This window comes from Rhinopithecus bieti, unplaced genomic scaffold (assembly GCF_001698545.2).
Source record: "Rhinopithecus bieti isolate Rb0 unplaced genomic scaffold, ASM169854v2 scaffold_5002, whole genome shotgun sequence".
Taxonomy (NCBI): domain Eukaryota; kingdom Metazoa; phylum Chordata; class Mammalia; order Primates; family Cercopithecidae; genus Rhinopithecus; species Rhinopithecus bieti.
Window position 1 is genome coordinate 1,563,767 of NW_016804830.1, and position 20,673 is coordinate 1,584,439.

At 48.3% G+C, this 20,673-nt stretch overlaps 1 protein-coding gene across 2 annotated transcripts; it reads right to left on the reverse strand.

The window, feature by feature from the left end:
• Window positions 1-8,430: 8,430 nt before the first annotated feature.
• Window positions 8,431-18,459, reverse strand: FOXR1 (forkhead box R1). Of its 2 annotated transcripts, XM_017870477.1 has the most exons (6): window positions 18,056-18,459; window positions 10,913-10,987; window positions 10,562-10,809; window positions 10,098-10,324; window positions 8,982-9,220; window positions 8,431-8,505 (listed from the first exon to the last, which is right to left on the reverse strand). In XM_017870477.1, exons 1-6 carry the CDS (start codon window positions 18,114-18,116, stop codon window positions 8,477-8,479), a joined length of 879 nt encoding a protein of 292 aa, XP_017725966.1. In that variant the 5' UTR covers window positions 18,117-18,459; the 3' UTR covers window positions 8,431-8,476. The 2 variants fall into 2 exon arrangements, with proteins under 2 accessions (XP_017725966.1, XP_017725965.1); XM_017870476.1 differs by lacking the exon at window positions 8,431-8,505 and having other exon boundaries at window positions 8,625-9,220.
• Between the last annotated feature and the right edge of the window lie 2,214 nt (window positions 18,460-20,673).

The window sequence follows — 20,673 nt, forward strand, 5'->3', positions numbered from 1 at the left end:
AACAGGGTCTTTCTGTGTTGCCCAGGCTGGAGTGCAGTGGTTGTTCACAGGTGCCAACCTACTATTTATCAGCAAGGGAGCTTTGGAGTTTTTAAAACAATTTTTTAAACCAGTCAAATTTAGCAGTGGGGGGTTGTATACCAACTTTAGTGACACTAATGTTATTAAATTCTAATAACCCACTACCATCAGACCAGCCCAGCATGGTAGTTTTGACCTGCTCCATTTCCGACCTGGGCTGTTTCACCCCTCCATAGACAACCTGGATGGTCCCCTGTCCTGGGAGTTCACCATATTGATGCTAAATTTAGTGTGGACACCCAAACTGCATAATGCCTTACAGTGTAGAACTCCTGGGCTCAAGGGATTCTCCCACCTCAGCCTCCTGAGTAGCTGGGACCACAGGGTACACCATGGCGCCCAGCTGTCTTCCTTTTTTTTTTGAGACAGAGCCTCACTCAGCTGTTCAAGCTAGAGTGCAGTGGTGCGATCTCTGTTCACTGCAACCACCGTCTCCTGGGTTCAAGCAATTTTCCTGTCTCAGCCTCCTGAGTAGCGGGGATTACAGGCACCCCCCATCATGCCCGGCTAATTTTTGTTTTTTAGTAGAGATGGGGTTTTACTGTGTTGGCCAAGCTAGTCTTAAACTCCTGACCTCACGTGATCTGCCCACCTTGGCTTCCCAAAGTGCTAGGATTACAGGCGTGAGCCACCAGGCCCAGCCCCCTACCCTTAAAAAAAAAAAAAATCTCTGTATATAATAGAGACAGGGTCGCGCTATATTGCTCAGGCTGGTCTTGAACTCCTGTGCTCAAGGGATCCTCCTGCCTCAGCCTCAAAAGTGCTGGGATTACAGGCATGGGCCACCACATGCAGCCTATATTTTTTTAAACTCAGAGCATACTTCATTTCAATTCTCCTCCTCTCTTGCTTGGGTTCACATAAAATCTAACTGGTTTCCAAGTGTCTGCTCTATTACACTCCATATATCCTCCATACTCTAGTCTGCTTCTACGAGCTTCAGCATCTTCAGCCCCTCTGCCTGGAATTTACATTTTTCCAATCCTTCCTTACAAATTTTCTATTATATAAGGCTCTGAATTATGAACTAGAAGTAATTTCCATGAAGCTGATGACTTTATCTTGCATATGGTAAGCTCTAAATCAATGTTTATTGAAAGGATGAAATGTCACCCCTTTGTGAAGCCTTCCAGAGTTGTCTCTGAAGAATTAATTCCTCAACTTCAAGATCCTTTGCTCATCCTGTCATCATTTTTGTCTAGCAGTCAGTTGAAAACCAATAATTGAAAAGCTCCTCGGCCGGGTGCGCTGGCTCACGCCTGTAATCCCAGCACTATGGGAGGCGGAGGCGGGCGGATCACGAGGTCAGCAGATCGAGACCATCTTGGCTAACATGGTGAAACCTGTTCTCTACTAAAAATATAAAAAATTAGCTGGGCATGGTGGTGGGCGCCTGTAGCCCCAGCTACTCGGGAGGCTAAGGCAGGAGAATGGCATGAACCCGGGAGGCGGAGTTTGCAGTGAGCCGAGATAGGGCCACTGCACTCCGGTCTGGGTGACAGAGCGAGACGCCGTCTCAAAAAAAAAAAGGAAAAACTCCTCAAGTGCAGGGATTGTGTTCTATTCATGCCTGACTCTTAATTAACAGATGGTGGTCCTCTATGTATGCTTGTCAAATTAAGTAAAAACCATCAAAACCCAGGCACCCTGAGGTTAAGATGCCGTTTAGTGGTGGGAGTTAGTGCATGGAAGGAGCCCAGGAAGCATGCAGCTAACAGCCTGCTAATTAGTAGTATCAAGCTACCAAATGGGCTCATGGGTAGTTTTCCTTAAAAATCATAAAAAATGGGCCAGGCATGGGGGCTCATGCCTGTAATCCTGGCACTTTGGGAGGCCGAGGCAGGCGGATCACGAGGTCAGGAGTTTGAGACCAGCCTGACCAACATGGTGAAATTGTGTCTCTACTAAAGATACAAAAATTAGCCGGGCGTGCTGGTGCGCACCTGTAATCCCAGCTACTCAGGAGGCTGACGCAAGAGAATCGCTTGAACCCAGAGACAGAGGTTGCAGTGAGCTGAGATTGTCCCGCTGCACTCCAGCCTGAGTGACAGAGCAAGACTTTGTCTAAAAAAAAAAAAAATTGTAAAAAATTCCCTCTATTAAAAATTGTAGCCCAGGTGCAGTGGCTCATGCCTGCAATCCCAACACTTTAGAAGGCCGAGGCAGGTGGATCACTTGAGATCAGGAGTTTAAGACCAGCCTGGCCAACATGTGGCTAACATAGCAAAACCTGGTCTCTACTGAAAATACAAATATTAGCCAGGTGTGTTGGTGCTGACCTGTAGTCCCAGCTACTCGGGAGGCTGAGGCACGAGAATCGCTTGAAACCAGGAGGTAGAGGTTGCAGCGGGCTGAGATCATGCCACCGCACTCACGCCTGGGTGACAGAGCTAGACTGTCTCAAAAAACAGGCCGGGCGCGGTGGCTCAAGCCTGTAATCCCAGCACTTTGGGAGGCCGAGACGGGCAGATCACGAGGTCAGGAGATCGACAGCATCCTGGCTAACACGGTGAAACCCCGTCTCTACTAAAAAATACACACAAAAAAACTAGCCGGGCGAGGTGGCGGGCGCCTGCAGTCCCAGCTACTCGAGAGGCTGAGGCAGGAGAATGGCGTAAACCCGGGAGGCGGAGCTTGCAGTGAGCTGAGATCCGGCCACTGCACTCCACTCTGTCTCAAAAACAAACAAACAAAAACTATAGGCCGGACACGGTGGCTCACGCCTGTGATCCCAGCAGGCAGATTGCTTGAGCTCAGGAGTTTGAGACCAGCTTGGGCAACATGGCAAAACCTCTTCTCTACTAAAAATACAAAAAATTAACCAGGCAGGATTGTGTGTGACTGTGGTCCCAGCTACCAGGGAGGCTAAGACAGGACAATTACTTGAGCCCGGAAGGCAGAGGTTGAAGTGAGCTGAGATCTTGCCACTGCATTCCAGCCTAGGTAATAGAGCAAGACTCAGTCTCAAAAAAAGAAAAAAGAAAAATTGTAAAAAGCAATTTCTTGTAAAAAACAAAAACTGGGCCGGGCGCGGTGGCTCAAGCCTGTAATCCCAGCACTTTGGGAGGCCGAGACGGGCAGATCACGAGGTCAGGAGATCAAGACCATCCTGGTGAACACGGTGAAACCCCGTCTCTACTAAAAAATACAAAAAAACTAGCCGGGCGAGGTGGCAGGCGTCTGTAGTCCCAGCTACTTGGGAGGCTGAGTCAGGAGAATGGCGTGAACCCGTGAGGCGGAGCTTGCAGTGAGCCAAGATAGCGCCACTGCACTCCAGCTTGGGCAACAGAGCGAGACTCCGTCTCAAAAAAAAAAAAAAAAAAAACTGTACAGAGGCTACAAACAATTGCCCCATTTTTGTTGCCTACCCAGTCCTCGAAGGTGGCCATTGCTGTTTGACACCTATATTGATCAAGATGGTTTCTGTTTAGACTTCATATATATATATGAACATAATTTCTGCCATATTTGGGGTAATTTTGAACACACTGTTCTGCTACTCTTTTTTTTTTTTTTTTTAATTCCTCAAAATGCATTGTGGTTATCTTTCCTTTTTTTTTTCTTTTTTTTGAGATGGAGTTTCACTCTTGTTGCCCAGGCTGGAGTGCAGTGGCGCCATCTCGGCACACCACAACCTCCACCTCCTGGGTTTGAGTGATTCTCTTGCCTCAGCCTCCCAAGTAGCTGGGATTACAGGCATGCACCACCATGCCCGGCTAATTTTGTATTTTTAGTAGAAACAGGGTTTCTCCATGTTGGTCAGGCTAGTCTCGAACTCTGGACCTCAAGTGATCCACCCACCTCGGCCTCCCAAAGTGCTGGGATTACAGGCATGAGTCACTGCACCCGGCCTTGTGGATATCTTTCTGTCAGTACATAGAGCATATTAAGTGCTATCCACATACTGCTGACTCTCAGTGGATTTACATTTTCACCTCAGACTTCTCTTCTGAATTCCAGACTTATAACTATCTACTTGACATTGACATAACCACCCTGATGTCTCACAGATTCCCTTTTTTTGTGTGTGAGATGGAGTTTTGCTCTCGTTGCCCAGGGTGGAGTGCAATGGTGCGATCTCAGCTCACCGCAACCTCCGCCTCCTGGGTTCAATCTCAAGCGATTCTCCTGCCTCAGCCTCCCGAGTAGGTGGGATTACAGGCATGTGCCACCACCCCCAGCTAATTTTTTTTTTTTTTTTTCAGTAGAGACGGGGTTTCTCCATGTTGGTCAGGCTGGTCTCAAACTCCCGACCTCAGGTGATCCACCCACCTCAGCCTCCCAAAGTGCTGGGATTATAGGTGTGAGCCACTGCGCCTGGCCCCACCGCCTTTTGAGACGGAGTCTTGCTCTGTCACCTAGGCTGGAGTGCAGTGGTGCGATCTCGGCTCGGGGCAACTTCTTCCTCCTGGGTTCAAGCAATTCTCTTGTCTCAGTCTCCTGTGTAGCTGGGATTACAGGTGTCCACCACCACGCCTAGCTAATTTTTGTATTTTTAGTACGGGGTTTCACCCTCTTGGCCAGTCTGGTCTCAAACTCCTGACCTCATGATCCGCCCGCCTCAGCCTCCCAAAGTGCTGGGATTACAAGTGTGAGCCACCGTACCTGGCTAATTTTTGCATTTTTAGTAGAGACAGGGTTTCACCATGTTGGCCAGGCTGGTCTCAAACTCCTGAACTCAAGTGATCCTCCCACCTCAGCCTCCCAAAGTGCTGGGATTATAGGTGTGAGCCACTGTGCCTGGCCTCACAGATTCCTTTTATTTATTTATTTTTAATTGGAGATAGGATCTTGCTCTGTCATTACTCAGGCTGGAGTGCAGTGGCACAATTATGACTCACTGCAGCCTTGACCTCCTGGGCTCAAGCAATCCTCCCACTTCAACCTGCCAAGTAGCTGGGAGCACAGGCACATGCCACCACGCCCAGCTTATTTCTTTTTTGTAGAGAAGGGGTCTTGACATGTTGCCCAGGCTAGTTTCCAACTCCCGGGCTCAAGTGATCCACCCATCTCTGCCTCCCCAAGTGCTGGGATTACAGGTGTAAGCCATCGTGCCCGCTCTTGTCTCACAGATACTAAACACAGAATGCTCAAACCTGCTACTCCTGCAGGCTTCATCTCCTCACCATTCACCTACTTGCTCAAACCAAAAACCTCAGAGTCATTTTTGTCGTTTCTTCTCCTGCAGTCAATACTATTGACTTGTTTTTTCTACCTCCACGATGCATCATCAAATTGTTCTTCTGTCTCCATCTCTACTGCCACTACTACTTCAACCAGTCTGATTTACTGCAGTCACCTCCTAATGGGTCTTCCTGCTTCCATGTTGGCTTCCCCCGACAACAAGCCACTGTCAATGAATGGCTAATTGTGATTAACAACAATGACAACAACAAACAGGTTAAGTAAGTTACTTCAATTACTTTCCACCATACTGGAAAAAAGTCCAAATGCCCTGTTATAGCCTAGAAAAGCCTACGCTGTGCCTCTCCCAGTTTCACCTTGGATCCTTCTGCCCTTGTTTAGTGTATTCTGTCTTCCATGGTCTCATCCCCATTTGCTCAAAAGGCCAAGGTATGTCTCTACCTCCAGGGCTTTGTCCATTCTAACCCCTCTATTAGAATGCTTTTCCTCTGGCCTGGGGTGGTGGCTCACACTTGTAATCCCAACACTTTGGGAGGCTGACATGGGTGCATCGCTTGACCTCAGGGAGGGTACAAGACCAGCCTGGACAACATGGTGAAACCCCGACTCTACTAAAAATACAAAAATTAGCAGGACGTGATGGCACGTGCCTGTGGTCCCAGCTACTCGGGAGACTGAGGCAGGAGAATTGCTTGAACCTGGGAGGTGCAGTGAGCTGGGATTGCAATTCTGCCTAAAAACAGAAAAATAAAGTAATCGATAAGTGAAAACTAGGTGCAAGTACGGGAGTTTATTAGAGAGCAAAGTGGGCAAAGGCAGATTTTTTTCCAAGTCCCATTTTCCCCAAAGGCTGTATTGTTTTGTACTTTCTTTCTGATCTGTTGCATTTTGGGATCCACTTGCAACTTCAACCTGATGTTGGCCAGGTGTGGTGGCTCACGCCTGTAACCTAGTACTGTGGGAGGCCGGGGCAAGTGGATTGCCAGAGCTCAGGAGTTTGAGACCAGCCTGGGCCACATGATGAAACCTCATCTCTAGTAAAATACAAAAATTAGCCAGATATGGTGGTGCACGCCTGTAGTCCCAGCTGCTTGGGAGGCTGCGGCAGGAGAATCGCTTGAACCTGGGAGGCGGAAGTTGCAGTGAGCCGAGATTGCTCCATTGCACTCCAGCTGGGGCCACAGAGTGAGACTCCATCTCAAAAAACAAAAACAAAGCAAAAAAACCCTGATGTTAACAAGAATGTGCACAGTGATAAGGCTGTATACAAAGTGCAGATGAGGTGGACAAATTGAGGTGAAATCAGATGAAAGCAGAGCTTGGGACTCAGGACCCTCTCCTTCCTAGGAGCTGAATAGACTAGGGTTGTAGGAAAGAGGCTTTGGCTGCAGGAGAGCTCTGGGTGGGCCCAGAGCAAATGACCTGACCTGGTCTCCCTTACCCACTCCTTCAGTGGCTATCACTTAGAAATCAGTATCCAGGTCGGGTGCGGTGGCTCACGCTTGTGATCCCAGCACTTTAGGAGGCTGAGGCAGGTGGATCACCTGAGGTCAGGAGTTTGAGACCAGCCTGAGTAATACGGTGAAACCCTATCTCTACTAAAAATACAAAAAAATTAGCCAGATGTGGTGGTGGATGCCTGTAATCTCAGCTACTCGGAGTGTGAGGCAGGAGAATGGCTTGAACTCGGGAGGTGGAGGTTGCAGTGAGCAGAGATCGCGCCATTGCACTCCAGCCTGGGCAACAAGAGCAAAACTCCATCGCAAAAAAAAATTAGCCGGGGCGCCGGGCGCGGTGGCTCACGCCTGTAATCCCAGCACTTTGAGAGGCCGAGGCGGGTGGATCAGAAGGTCAGGAGATCGAGACCATCCTGGCTAACACAGTGAAACCCCTGTCTCTACTAAAAATACAAAAAATTAGCCGGGCATGGTGGTGCGTGCCTGTAGTCCCAGCTACTCGGAGGCTGAGGCAGGAGAATGGCGTGAACTCAGGAGGCGGAGCTTGCAGTGAGCCGAGATGGTGCCACTGCACTCCAGCCTGGGCGACAAAGCAAGACTCCGTCTCAAAAAAAAAAAAAAAAAAAAATTAGCCGGGTGTGGTGGTACGCACCTGTAGTCCTAGCTCCTTGGGAGGCTGAGGTGGGAGGATTGCCTGAGCCCAAGGAGTTCGAGGCTGTAGTCAGCTCACACTTGTAATCCAGCACTTTTGGAAGGAGCAATTGGACATCTACAAGCCAAAAATGAACGCTGACCATACAAAAATTAACTCAAGAGACCAGGCGTGGTGGCTCACGCCTGTAATTCCAGCACTTTGGGAGGCCAAGGCGGGTGGATCATCTGAGGTCAGGAATTGGAGACCAGCCTGGCCAACATGGTGAAATCCTGTCTCTACTAAAAATACAAAAATTAGCTGGGCCTTGTGGTGCATGCCTGTAATCCCAGCTACTAGGGGAGCTGAGGCAGGAGGATCGCTTGAACCTGGGAGGCGAAGGTTGCAGTGAGCCGAGATTGTGCTACTGCACTCCAGCCTGGTCAACAATGCGAGACTCTATCTCAAAAAAAAAAGAAAAAAAAAAGTCACCTGCCAGGTGCAGTGGCTCACACTTGTAATCCCAGCACTTTGGGAGGCCAAGGCGGGCGGATCACCTGAGGTCGGGAGTTCGAGATCAGCCTGACCAACATGGAGAAACCCCATCTCTACTAAAAAAATACAAAAAATTAGCCAGGCGTGGTGGTTAAGGAGTATCAATTGAATGAATGTGTGGGGCTTACAGAATTGGCTGTTACAAACTGGCATCTCCCAGGATAATTTTTAAAGATGGAGTCTTGCTGTTGCCCAGGCTGGAGTGCAGTGGTGTGATCATGGCTGACTGCAGCCTTAACCGCCCGTGCTCAAGGGATCCTCCTGCCTCAGCCTCCCAAAGTGCTGGATTACAGGTGTGAGCCACTACACCCAGCCAAGATTATCTTCATAATTCAGGAAAATGGAAATTGCTCCAAGATGCTTTAGAAGGCTGTGCATTTTCCTCCTTTGAGGAAAGAAAATTACGGACTCCCTTTGCTGCACAGCAGGCACCTGCCCCATTGCCTCAGGAGCATCTGTAAGCTGAAGGTGTCCCATCTCCAACGTTGGAGTTGATCTCCACCTCCACCCTTAACCCCATCCTTAGAGACCCCACCTCCATAGACACACACAGAAGGCTACTGAGGGTAAATTTAATAAAGCATTAGCTGGCTCCTGCTTCTTGGGGTTAAAGATCAAAGAGGAAGGGCATCACATCTGTAAGAAAAGGAGAGAGTTCAGGAGTTTATGCTTCACAATTGCTGTTTCCTAGGCCTGGGATGCTCTCTCATAGCAGGTGATCTGCTTCTTTCACACAAGGCTCAAGTGCTGCCTCTTCTCTGAAGCCTCCCTGCACTGCTCCAGGGAAAGTACAAGTACTCTTTGCACATAACCTCTATTAGTGTGCTTCTCATGTTGTGTGCTCACTATTGCCTAGGCTGCTGGGCTTGGCAAGGCCGGCTGCCCCTTAGTTGTTTGCCCATGGATTCCTGGCACATCACGTCCCACATTGGTGGGGGAGGTCTCACCTCAGGCAGGCATCACCTGAGGGTCTCAGATCACTGCTAATCCCTGTTTCCTATAGAAGATGCCCCCCTGACCCCCCACCATGGTGTGACCCAGGCTTCCACACTCAGTTTTGGGTCAGGATCCTCAGGTCTCCTCCCCTTGGGCCCACACACAAGTCTTCACACCTGGCTGGCTCATGCACTGCTGGATACTTTCCAGCCGAGTGGAAGCCAAGGCGCGAGCCTCCTCCGCAAAGCGGCGGTGTCCCTCCTCCGTCAACTTCCAGAGGCAAGATCGAGGCCGTGTGCTGGCCCCGGCCTGCATGCTGACAGGCACTTTCTCAAAGCTGTCTCGAAAACAGAGATTGTGACGGACAGTATTCTTCCAGCCTTCTGGGGCTGTCCGGAAAAAGGGGAAGTGTTTTCTGTGGACAGGGAGGAGAGGTAAGGAAAGGCATGTTATGTCTCGGGAATGCCCTTCTCTGGAGCATGTTCTACCCAGGGGCCAGGAACTTCAGCCCCTCTACAGGGGGACAGTAGCAAGTTGGCCTGGAGTTGCTCTTTGCTGACTGAGCACGTGGCAAAGCGTCCACGTGGTGTGTGGCTCACCTGAACCCTCCCTCCCTCTGAGGGCCAGGGCTTGGACCACAGCATGAACAAAGCAGAATCAGGCCAAGCATCTCCCATAAGAGGAATCTTGATCAAGGACGGAAACCACTTAAAAATGCCTATTCTGAGACATTAGGCACTTTTCCTAACGCTGGGAAAGGGCCCAACAAACTCCCTTCCTCACACTCATGTGAGCAGGACTTTCTGAGCTAAATGGAAAACCCTTCTCAACTGGGTTCCCTGCGCCCCTGGGGGTGCAGGGAGCTGTGCCAGGCAGTCCAGTCCTAGCAGAAGCAGGTGGGAACTGTTGGGGAAACCTGACTTTAGACTGGCTGATCTTCAAAGGATGGTGGAAAACTGTTACCTGACCCAAGTGAATTTATGTTTTAAAGGAGAACTATACCCAAAGAGCACTGAAAACTAGTTAAAAAGAAAAAAAAAGAAAAAGAAAAAAAGAACTAAAGTCATAAAAAGGTTGGAGGGTTCTTTAGATGTGAAAAGGGGTGGGAATGGCTATGTTCCTGTACACATGTGGGCACAAATGTGCCTGGGAAAAGGGAACTGGGAACATACTCGTCCTCTCAGACCCAGATAGGGAAACCAGGTCAGCAACCCAGGGCCTGGGATGGATTGGAAGGCATCAGCCCAGGGCCCTGGCCCCACTTCCCCTCCTCACAGGGCCCCGGCACATACCGAGTGAAACTGTAGATCTGTTGCACGTTGAGGCCACAGGGGGAACTGTTTCTTAATGCCAGGGCAATTAGGTGGAAGTAATTGAGAGGGGGCCGGGACCAGAGCCTCCCCGCCTGGCTGCTGGCTTGCCGAAGCCTCCGACTCTGGAGGGGGGCCCTTTTGTGAGGGGATGGGAGAGCCACAGAGGAGCTGTCTTCCTGGTCCTCAGCCTCCTCCTCTTCTGTGAGCTAGAGGAGCACAGAGTAGGAACTGGTCCTGACTCCTCAGCCTCTACTCCAGGGTGCAGTGGCAGGAAGGGGGGGTGGTCTAAGGCCACCATCTGGGCTTTTCCCCAACCCAAGCATGTAGGTAATTTCTGAACCCGTTCACCTTTTGCTATGGCTAAGAGAGCAGAACTGTGATGGCTCTTCCCCATGCCCCTCGCCTACTGCCCAAGTCCGGCTCCCACCCCCAGAGATTCATACCTCCCAAGTGCTGGGGGAAAAGGCAAAGCGCTTCCGAGGGGGAGACCACTTGCTGGAGGACCGGGACAGTGATTCCACCCCTGTGGCTTCTGAGCAGCTGGCATCTTCCTCCTTCTGTGGTGGCTGAGATAAGGGGAGTGTGCTTGTCAGATCCTCCCTCTTCCTAGGTCCTGAGACCTCCAGCTTTCCAGGGGGATACACGATGTTGGGGTTTACCCACATCCAGAGGTTGGGTTCATAATCTGGACCTGTGCAGAACAAAAGGAGATTGTGTGCCGCAGCCCACTGGCTTTGGGTGCCCCTGGTCTCCAGCCCAGGTCACAGAAACAGGTCAGAGAACTCAATACTTACCATCCTTATCAGGGTTGGGTTTTTTCTCGAGGGGTAATTTTGGTGGCTTAACAATTCGGAGTTTATACCTGGCAACTGGCAAAAAGAAAGAGAGAGTCAAAACATCCTAGGATATCCCTTTGTGACCCTAGGATCCTAGGCCTTAAGGCTTCTCTGGGAGAAGGTATTGTGGGCCCTGCCTGGGGAGTTAACATCACATTCTACTTCTACTGGTTTTCCCTTTACCTCTCTGACCTCATTCCCCTCTGCATTCTTTTTTTCTCACTCTACATATACTGTCCCTGAATGATCTCATGCATGCCTGTGGCTTCAGTTAACATCTATAAAAAAATGTAGAGCTCTCAAATCTTCACCTCTAGCCTAGCATTCTGTGCTAGCCCTTAAGGAGAACTACTTACTGGATATCTTTACTTGGGTAGCCCACAGGCACTTCAAATGGCTTCTAAAACTGAATTCCATCTTGTTGCTCTTCCTCCTGTATTCTTGTTTTTTTTCTGAGACAGGGTCTTGCTGTGTTGCACAGGCTGGAGTGCAGTGGTGTGCTCAAGAGATTCTCCCACCTCAGCCTCCCAAGTAGCTGGAACTACAGGTGCACGCCACTACGCCCCATTAATTTTTGCATTTTTTTTTTTTTTCAGATGGAGTCTTGCTCTGTCACCCAGGCTGGAGTGCAGTGGCGTGATCTTGGCTCACTGCAACCTCTGCCTCCCAGGTTCAAGTGATTCTCCTGCCTCAGCCTCCCGAGTAGCTGAGATTACAGGTGCCTGCCACCACGCCCGGGTAATTTTATATTTTTAGTAGAGCTTTCACCATATTGGCCAGGCTGGTGTCGAACTCCTGACCTCATGATCCAGCCGCCTCAGCCTCCCAAAGTGCTGGGATTACAGGTGTGAGCCACCGCGCCCGGCCTAATTTTTGTATTTTTTGTATAGATGAGGGTCTCACTATGTTGTTGCCCGGGCTGGTCTTGAACCCCTGGGCTCAAACAATCCTCCTATTCAGGCTCCCAAAATGTTGGGATTACAGGCGTGAACCACCATGCCTGGCCTTCCTGTATTCTTTGTCTCAGCAAGTGGCACCACCATTAACTGGTTGTTCAGGACAAAACTATTTTGCCCCTCACTGTCCCTATGAGTGTCATTATATTACAGATGAATCTAGGCTTTTGTTTGGGAAATGACATCCTTATCGCTTAATTAGAGAGGATGCCTATTATGTTGCTAATATTCAACATAGTACTCAAAAAAGGAAAAAGTAGCAAAAGATATAAACATAGGGTTTTTTTTTTTGAGACACGGTCTTGCTTGGTTGCCCATGCTGGAGTGCAGTGGTGTGACACTGGCTCACTGCAATCTCCACCTCCCAGCTCAAGCAATCCTCCCATCTCAGCTCTTAAATAAAGAACTTAAAAGACTTGAACAAAGACTTATAATACATACTCTTAAGATGCCAGTTACCCTAAAATGAATCTATAAGTTTTATGCACATATTATAGTACAAATATTAAAGTTTGGCCAGGTGTGGTGGCTGATACCTGTAATCCCAGCACTTTGGGAGGCCAAGGCAGGTGGATTACTTGAGGTCAGGAGTTCAAGATCAGCCTGGCTAACATGGCGAAACCCTATCTCTACTAAAAGTACAAAAAATTAGCCGGGTGTGGTGGCACTTACCTGTAGTTCCAGCCACTTGGGAGGCTGAGGCAGGAGAATCACTTGAACCTGGGAGGCGGAGGTTGCAGTGAGCTGAGATCATGCCACTGTACTCCAGCCTAGGTGACAGAGCAAGACTCTGTCTTAAAAAAAAGTTCAAACATAGTAAAAATCACCATAAGCAAAAAAAAAAAAAAAAAAAAAAAAAAAAAAAAAAATCAAAGAAGCAAAACTTCAACCCAAATATTTCTCTTTTTTCCTCTTTTTTTTTTGAGACAGAGTCTTGCTCTGTCGCCCAGGCTGGAGTGCAGTGGCGCCATCTCAACTCACTGAAAGCTCCACCTCCCGGGTTCACACCATTCTCCTGCCTCAGCCTCCCGAGTAGCTGGGACTACAGGCACCTGCCACCATGCCCAGCTAATTTTTTTTGTATTTTTGTAGAGACTGGGTTTCACCATATTAGCCAGGATGGTCTCGATCTCCTGACCTTGTGATCCGCCCGCCTTGGCCTCCCATAGTGCTGGGATTACAGGCATGAGCCACCGCAGCTGGCCTCAACCCAAATTTCTCAGTTCTCTAATATATACAGAGCTCCTACAAATCAATATGTAAAATGTCAACACAAACTTACAAATGGGCAAACGATATGGATCAGCATTCACACGGAGGGGATAACTGAATGGCTAACGAGATGATCAGTATTATTAACAAGAAAAACACTGTAAGATAACGAGATAATCAGATTGACTAGAGTTATAAAGATAATACCAAGTGTTGAGAAACATGCAAAGAAACAGAATCGCTTATTATACTGCAGTTCTGAGTATCAACTGGAGCAGTCCTTGTTAAGAGCAATGAGGCAGGACTACAATTTACCTTACTGTTTGCTCCTGGATGTATATTTTCAAGTTAATACAGGAACTTATATACTAATCAATCTCCACTGTTACTATCATCTACTGACCTCCTGTTTTAGCTCCTGACTTACTGTCACTCTCCAACACTACTCCTGCCTTAAATCTTGGTTGCTGGCCAGGTGTGGTGGCTCATGCCTATAATCCCAGCACTTTAAGAGGCTTAGGCAGGGCAGATTGCTTGGGCCCAGGAGTTTGAAATCAGCCTGGGCAACATGGTGAAACCCCATCTCTACAAAAAATACAAAGATAATAGTCTAGCCGAGTGTGGTGGTGTGAGCCTGTAGTCCCAGCTACTCAGGAGGCTAAAGTGGGAGGATGGCTCGAGAGGGAAAGGGGAGGTTGCAGTGAGCCAAGCTCACGCTACTGCACTCTAGCTTGGGCAACAAAGCCAGACCTTGTTTAGAAAACAAAAACATGATCTTTGCTGTTTATTGAACTCTTCTCCAGCGAGTCTGACTTCTACTCTACTGTAGACACTCCCTCAGTCATAACCTAAATCAACAATTGCAACCTCTCCGTAACCTCATTTATGTACCACATAAAAATGCACCACCTTGTGTCTTTCTGGCTAACTCCCTCAACCCCAACTATGATCCCACTGAGATCACCAGTCCACTGAATTATGGTTTTGGCTCACTCGTTTGGCAGAGGTGGATTTAGTCAGGGTTGTGGTTTGGCCAACAAAGTGCTCCAAAGCCACAGACGATCCAGGGAACCTGCGTAATATTTGACCATGGGATTCAAGTTAGTTGAATAAGGGTAGACACATCAAGTGATTGAAACAGTGAAAAGGTAGGATCAATGGACTGCTGATCTCATTGCGACCCAAGGATAGCACCTCTGGATGTCTGTGTCTCGCTTTGGCACAGATCCCCCACGCTTTTTAAAGGACACTGTTCCACAAATCTTCCCCTCTCTGTCCTGTGTCACTGATTTTTTGTCTTTGTTGGGTCATTCTCATCAGCCTGCAAACATGCCGTTAATTCTCCCATTTCAGGGACCAGGTGCAGTGGCTTATGCTTGTAATCCCAGCCTGCTTTAAAAAGCTGAGGCAGGAGGATCACTTGAGCCCAGGAGTTCAAGCCTGCTCAAGGCTGCAGTGAGCTGTGCTGGTGCCACTGCACTCCAGCCTGGGCACCAGATAGAGACCCTGTCTCTAAAAGAGAGAGAGAGAGGAAAAGAAAGAAAAATTTAAAAATTATACCATCTTATTTCCTGTTGAAGCATAATAACACATTGCCTCTACTTCCCCTCCTTCCATTCTTAAACGCCCTTCAGTCAGGTTTTACATTCTACCACTTACTAAAACCACTAGCCAGGGACCTCTGCTTAGTCAAGTCCAATCATCACTTACATTCCACTCATCTAACCACTCCCTCCTTGAAAGGCTTTTACCACTTGGTTTCCAGGACACCACAGACCCCCTACTTTTGATTCTCAATGGTCTTTTTTGCTAGTTATCGCTCTTCTCTCCAATCTCTTTACAATGGACTGCCCCCAGGGCTCATTCTTGTTCCTCCTCTATTACTCCTTAAATTCCACCCATAGACCAAAAGACCCAAAATTTACATCTGCAGTCCCCACCTCTCTCCAGAACTCCAGGCTCAGGTATCCAACCGCAGACTCAACACTTCTACTTGGATGTCTAAGGATCTCTCAGCTCAGCATATCCAGAACAGAATTCCTGATTTTCTTTCCTAAACCTGTATCCCACTTGCAGTACAAGGCAACTCCATCCTTCCACTAGGTCAAAACACTTTGAAAGGTTCATACTCAGTTGTCTGTCTTATACTACATATCCAATCCATCAGCATAGCTAGCTGGTTCTCCTGCTACTACCCTGGCCCAATCTACCATCATCTCTTGTCTGGATTACTACTGCAGCCTCCTAGTCTCTGTACATCCAAAGTCTACCCTCAACACAACAGCCAGAGTGATCTTTTCAAATACAGATCATGCAGGACTAGCCACATAATTTGTAGGGTCCAGTAAAGAAAACATGAGGCTCTTCGTTGAAAAATTACTAAAAATTTCAAGACAGTGATAGCAGTGTATTAAACCAAACACAGGCACCTAGGCAACTGCACGGGTCACACATTCATGAAGCAGACCCTGAGAGCAAGTCACTCCTCTGCTCAATTTGGGAAGTAGGAGGATTGCTTGAGTCCAGGAGTTCGAGACCAGCCTGGGCAACATAGGGAGATCCCCATCTCTACAAATACTAAAAAAGTTAGCCAGTGTGGTGGCCCGTGCCTGTGGTTGCAGCTACTTTGGGGACTGAGGTGGGAGCATTGCTTGAGCCTGGAGGTAATTGTGCCACCGCACTCCAGCCTGAGCAAGAGCAAGAGCCCATCTCAAACAAAACCTTAAAACCAACCCTCATCTGACTCAAAGTCAACCCTAAAGTCTTTAGAGGACAGTCATTCCTGCTCTCAACCACACCCTTTGGAGCTCTTTATTTACTGTCGTTCAGCCTTACTGACCTCCTTACCACTTTCCCTTCAAGTACCCTCTAGGCTCACTCCTCCCCTCCCATCAACTCTTTGCTCAAATACTATGTTCCTAATTGAGTTCAACCCCACAATCTTATTTAAAACTGTAGCTGTGGCCGGGCGTGGTGGCTCACACCTGTAATCCCAGCACTTTGGGAGGCCGAGGCAAGTAGATCACTTGAGGCCAGGAGTTTGAGACCAGCCTGGTCAACATGGTGAAACTGTCTCTACTAAAAATACAAAAATTAGGTGGGCATGGTGATGCATGTCTGTAATCCCAGCTACTGGTGAGGCTGGGGCACAAGAATTGCTTGAACCTGGGTGGCAGAGGGTACAGTGAGCTGAGATTGCGCTACTGTACTCCAGCCTGGGCGACAGAGTGAGACTCCATGTCAAAAAAAAAAAAAAAATGCCGGGCGCCGTGGCTCACACCTGTAATCCCAGCACTTTGGGAGGCTGAGACGGCGGATCACGGTCAGGAGTTCGAGACCAGCCTGGCCAACAGAGTGAAACCCTATCTCTACTAAAAATACAAAAATTAACCGGGCATGGGGGCACGTGCCTGTAGTCCCAGTTACTCAGCAGGCTGAGGCAGGAGAATCCCTTGAACCCGGGAGGCAGAGGTTGTGGTGAACCAAGACTGCACCACTGAACTCCAGCCTGGGCAACAGGGCCAGGCTCCATCTCAAAAAACAAAAATAAATAAACAAAAACAAACTGTAGCTGCTACCATACCCTTCCCCTATTCCTGAGTCTCCTCCTGTTCTTTCTCCATTGCAGATGATCACTTTATAGCATACTATATGGCCTACTCATTTATTATACTTATGCGGATTATCTATCTGCCCCCAGTAGAATGTAAAGTTCCTTGTCTGTTCTGTTCACTGCGTATCATGAGTTTCTAGAACAGTGCCAGGTCAGTTGGAGGTGCTCAATACATATTTCTTGAATGAAGAAACAAGAATGTTCATTAGCATTAATTATGGTGGCAAAGAGTTGGAAGCAATCTAGGTGTAAAGAAAATTAAAATGTAAAAGGTGGGACACCCAGCAGATAGAATAGTAACAACAATCAGAAATAATGAACCAGGCCTGAATTTAGCAACGCAAAACAACAGCTCTCAAAAACAATGAGTGGAGAAAACAGACGTTAAATGGATTAGGGTTGGTTATGGGAGTAGCGGAGGTAATGGAAGGAGGGACAGAGACTTAAGGGGCAAAAGGAAGAGTTAAGGCCGGGGGCGGTGGCTCAGGCCTGTAATCCCAGCACTTTTGGAAGGCCAACATGAGCAACATGGTGAAACTCCACCTCTACTAAAAATAAAAAAACTAACAGGGCGTGGTGGCGCACGCCTGCAATCCAGACTACTCAGGAAGCTGAGGTGGGAGAATCGCTTGAACGCGGGAGGCGGAGGTTGCAGTGAGCTGACACTCTAGCCTGGGAGACAGAGCAAGACTCCGTCTCAAAAACAATAAATTTGGGGAAAAAAAAAGTTAATCCAAGAGCCTTGCAGGCAAAAAGGTACCATGAATGTGGGGAGTAATTACCTCAACTCTCCACACTTGAGGTCCAAAGAAGAAAAAGAAAGCCTAAAAGATCGCGATGGTCAACCAAGCATTTGGCAAGTAGGGAGCACTTCTAGGTGTCAGACAGTATGTTAAGAGGTGAGAATACAGCCATGGATAAAACGATGAGGCCTGTTTTTTTAAGAGACGGAAAAGTAACTGAAATATACAGTATAGCAAATGGCGACCAGCGCCAAGAAGACCCAGAAGAGGCCTTGGAATGTTCTGGGAGCCTGGCTGGTGACGTAGACTGGAAAGCCTCCGTTTTTAGGTAAGACCAGCTGCCTTCGGGAAGCTTCCAATTGAGTCAGGCGCGAACCGCCCCGCCCCACCACTCCCAAGTGGAGTTCACGAGTGGGGTGGAGTGGGGCTGCGGAGCTAAGCCCGGGGGGCTCGGCCCCGCAAGCCTCCCCGGGAGGCGGGGCGAAGGCCGGGGAGCCGCCCGGCCCCGGGGTCCCGCGAGCCCCTAGGCCACCCCGCCGCCACGCCCAGCCCCCACCTCACCCCACCCGCTACTCACGTTTCTGCTCGGCTAAGGAGAGGTGAGATGTGGTGAAGGCCAGAAAGAGCTCGTTCCCCATGTCCCAGTCCAGCAGTCCCGGGACCTGGCCATGGAGGCTGGCCCAGAAGTCGAGGTGTTGGAGCTTCACGTCCACCTTCGGGGCGGGCAGAGTCGCGGCGGCGCGGAGTGGGAGCGCGGCGGCTGAGGAGCGACCACAGGCGCCTTCTCAAATGCGCCGGCTCCGATTGAGTTAGCTTGGCGGCAGCTCAGGTGTGGAGTGGTCCATTTGACGCCTTTAATCTCCTCAGGACCGCGCCAAGGAACGCTTAGGAAGACCCTCCTTGATCTTGCCCTTACATGCTGGGGGTCGAGGACCTGGGGATCCGGAAGGGACCCCAGACCATCTTCCGCATCCTCGTTTGCCCAAGCCCCTTATTTCATTGAAAAGGCGCCATGGTCACGTGATCGTATTTTTTTTTTTAATAGTTTTGCTTTAACATTAATCCTTTCTACCATAATTGTAGTTACTTTATAAAAGTTATGAAAGGTTTATGGCTTATCCACGATCACATCTGTAGTAGATGGTGGAGATGGAGTTAGATTGGATGGTGATTTGATGAAAAAATTTTTTGTTGTTTTTCGGCCGGACGCGGTGGTTCACGCCTGTAATCCCAGCCCTTTGGGAGGCCGAGGTGGGCGGATCACCTGAGGTCAGAAGTTTGAGACCAGCCTGGCCAATGGTGAGACCCCGTTTCTACTAAAAATACAAAAATTAGCCGTGCGTGGTGGCTCAAGCCTGTAACCCACCTACCAGGGAGGCTGACGCAGGAGAATCGCTTGAACCCAGGAGGTGGAGGTTGCAGTGAGCCGAGATGGTGCCACTGCGCTCCAGCCTGGGGGACAATAAAATAAAATAAAATTTTGTTTTAATAATTTCAGATTTGCAGAAAATCCCAAGAATGCTATAAAAAATTCCTGTATACGTTTTCACCCAGTTTCACCAATTACACCAATTATTAACATTTTATCACATTTATATTTTTATTTCCATATATACTACATATATATTATGTTTTGCTTAACAATTTGAGAGTAATTTGCAGACATCGTGTCCCTTTACCTATAAATATTTCTGTTATTTCCTAAAAACAAGGATATTGTTTTATTTATCCAGAAAGTCAGAAATCAGAAAATTTAAGATTGATTCAATGTTATATTTAATATATAGTTCTTATTCAAATTTTACCAATTGTCCCAACAATGTCATTTATATAAATTTTTTTTCTGGCCTAGGATCCCTTTCAGCACTATGCAATACACGCAATATCCACGTCTGTTTACTCTCCATTAATCTGGAACAATTTCTTTTTTTTTTTTTAAGCCAAATTTAGCAATAGGGGCTTGTATACCAACTTTAGTGACACTAATGTTATTAATAATAAGTTCTGATACCCACTACCATCAGACAAGCCATCTTTACTCCTTTTTTTTTTTTTGAAATGGGGTTTCACTTTGTCACCCAGGCTGGAGTGCAGTGGTGCAATCAGCTCACTGCAGCCTTGACTTCTCAGGCTCCAGCATTTGGTTTTCTGTTCTTGCATTAGTTTGCTAAGGATAATGGCCTCCAGCTTCATCCAGGTTCCCACAGAAGACACGATCTCATTCTTTTTTATGGCTGCATAGTATTCCATGGTGTATATGTACCATTTCCTTCCTTCCCTCCCTCCCTCCCTCCCTTCCTTCCTTCCTTTCTTCCTTCTTTCCCTCCTTCCCTCCTTCTCTCTTTCTTTTCTCTTTTCTTTTCCTTTCTTTTCTTGTTTTGCTCTTGTTGTCCAGGCTGGAGTGCAATGGCATGATCTCTGCTCCCGGGTTCAAGCGATTCTCCTGCCTCCACCTCCCTAGTAGCTGGGATTACAGGTGGCCCCAACCATTCCCAGCTAATTTTGTATTTTTATTTTTTGTATTTTAGTATTTTTAGTATATGGTTTCACCATGTTGGCCAGGCTGGTATCAAATTCCTGACCTCAAGTGATCTGCCCGCCTTGGCCTTCCAAAGAGCTGGGATTACAGGCGTGAGCCACTGCGCCCGGCCATGCATATGTCCTTATGGTAGAATGATTTATATTCCTTTGGGTATATACCCAAAAATGGGATTACTGGGTTGAATGGTAATTCTGTTTTAAGTTCTTTGAGAAATCACCAAACTGCATACGTGCTGGCAAAGTTGTGGACAAAAGGAAACATGCTGGCAAAGTTGTGGACAGAAATAACACATGCTGGCAAAGTTGTGGACAAAAGGAAAGCCTTACATACACCGCTGGTGGGAATGTAAATTAGTTCAGCCATTGTGGAATGCCGGGCGTGGTGGCTCACGCCTGTAATCCCAACACTTTGGGAGGCCGAGGCAGGTGGATCACCTGATGTCGGAAGTTCGAGACCAGCCTGGCCAACATGGTGAAACCCTGTCTCTACTAAAAATACAAAAATTAGCTGGGCGTGGTGGCGTGCATCTATAATCCCAGCTAATCAAGAGACTGAGGCAGGAGAATCGCTTGAACCCCGGAGGCAGAGGTTGCAGTGAGCCGAGATCGTGCCACTGCACTCCAGCCTGGGTGACAGAGAGAGACTCCATCTCA

Coding starts and splice junctions, on each gene's coding strand:
- FOXR1 (XM_017870476.1), bottom strand. CDS start 18,116: ATGGGGAACGAGCTCTTTCTGGCCTTCACCACATCTCACCTCTCCTTA. Junction 10,988..18,055: donor CTCCTTAGCCGAGCAGAAAC/GTGAGTAGCGGG, acceptor TCTTTTTGCCAG/TTGCCAGGTATAAACTCCGA. Junction 10,325..10,561: donor TTTCCCCCAGCACTTGGGAG/GTATGAATCTCT, acceptor GTGCTCCTCTAG/CTCACAGAAGAGGAGGAGGC.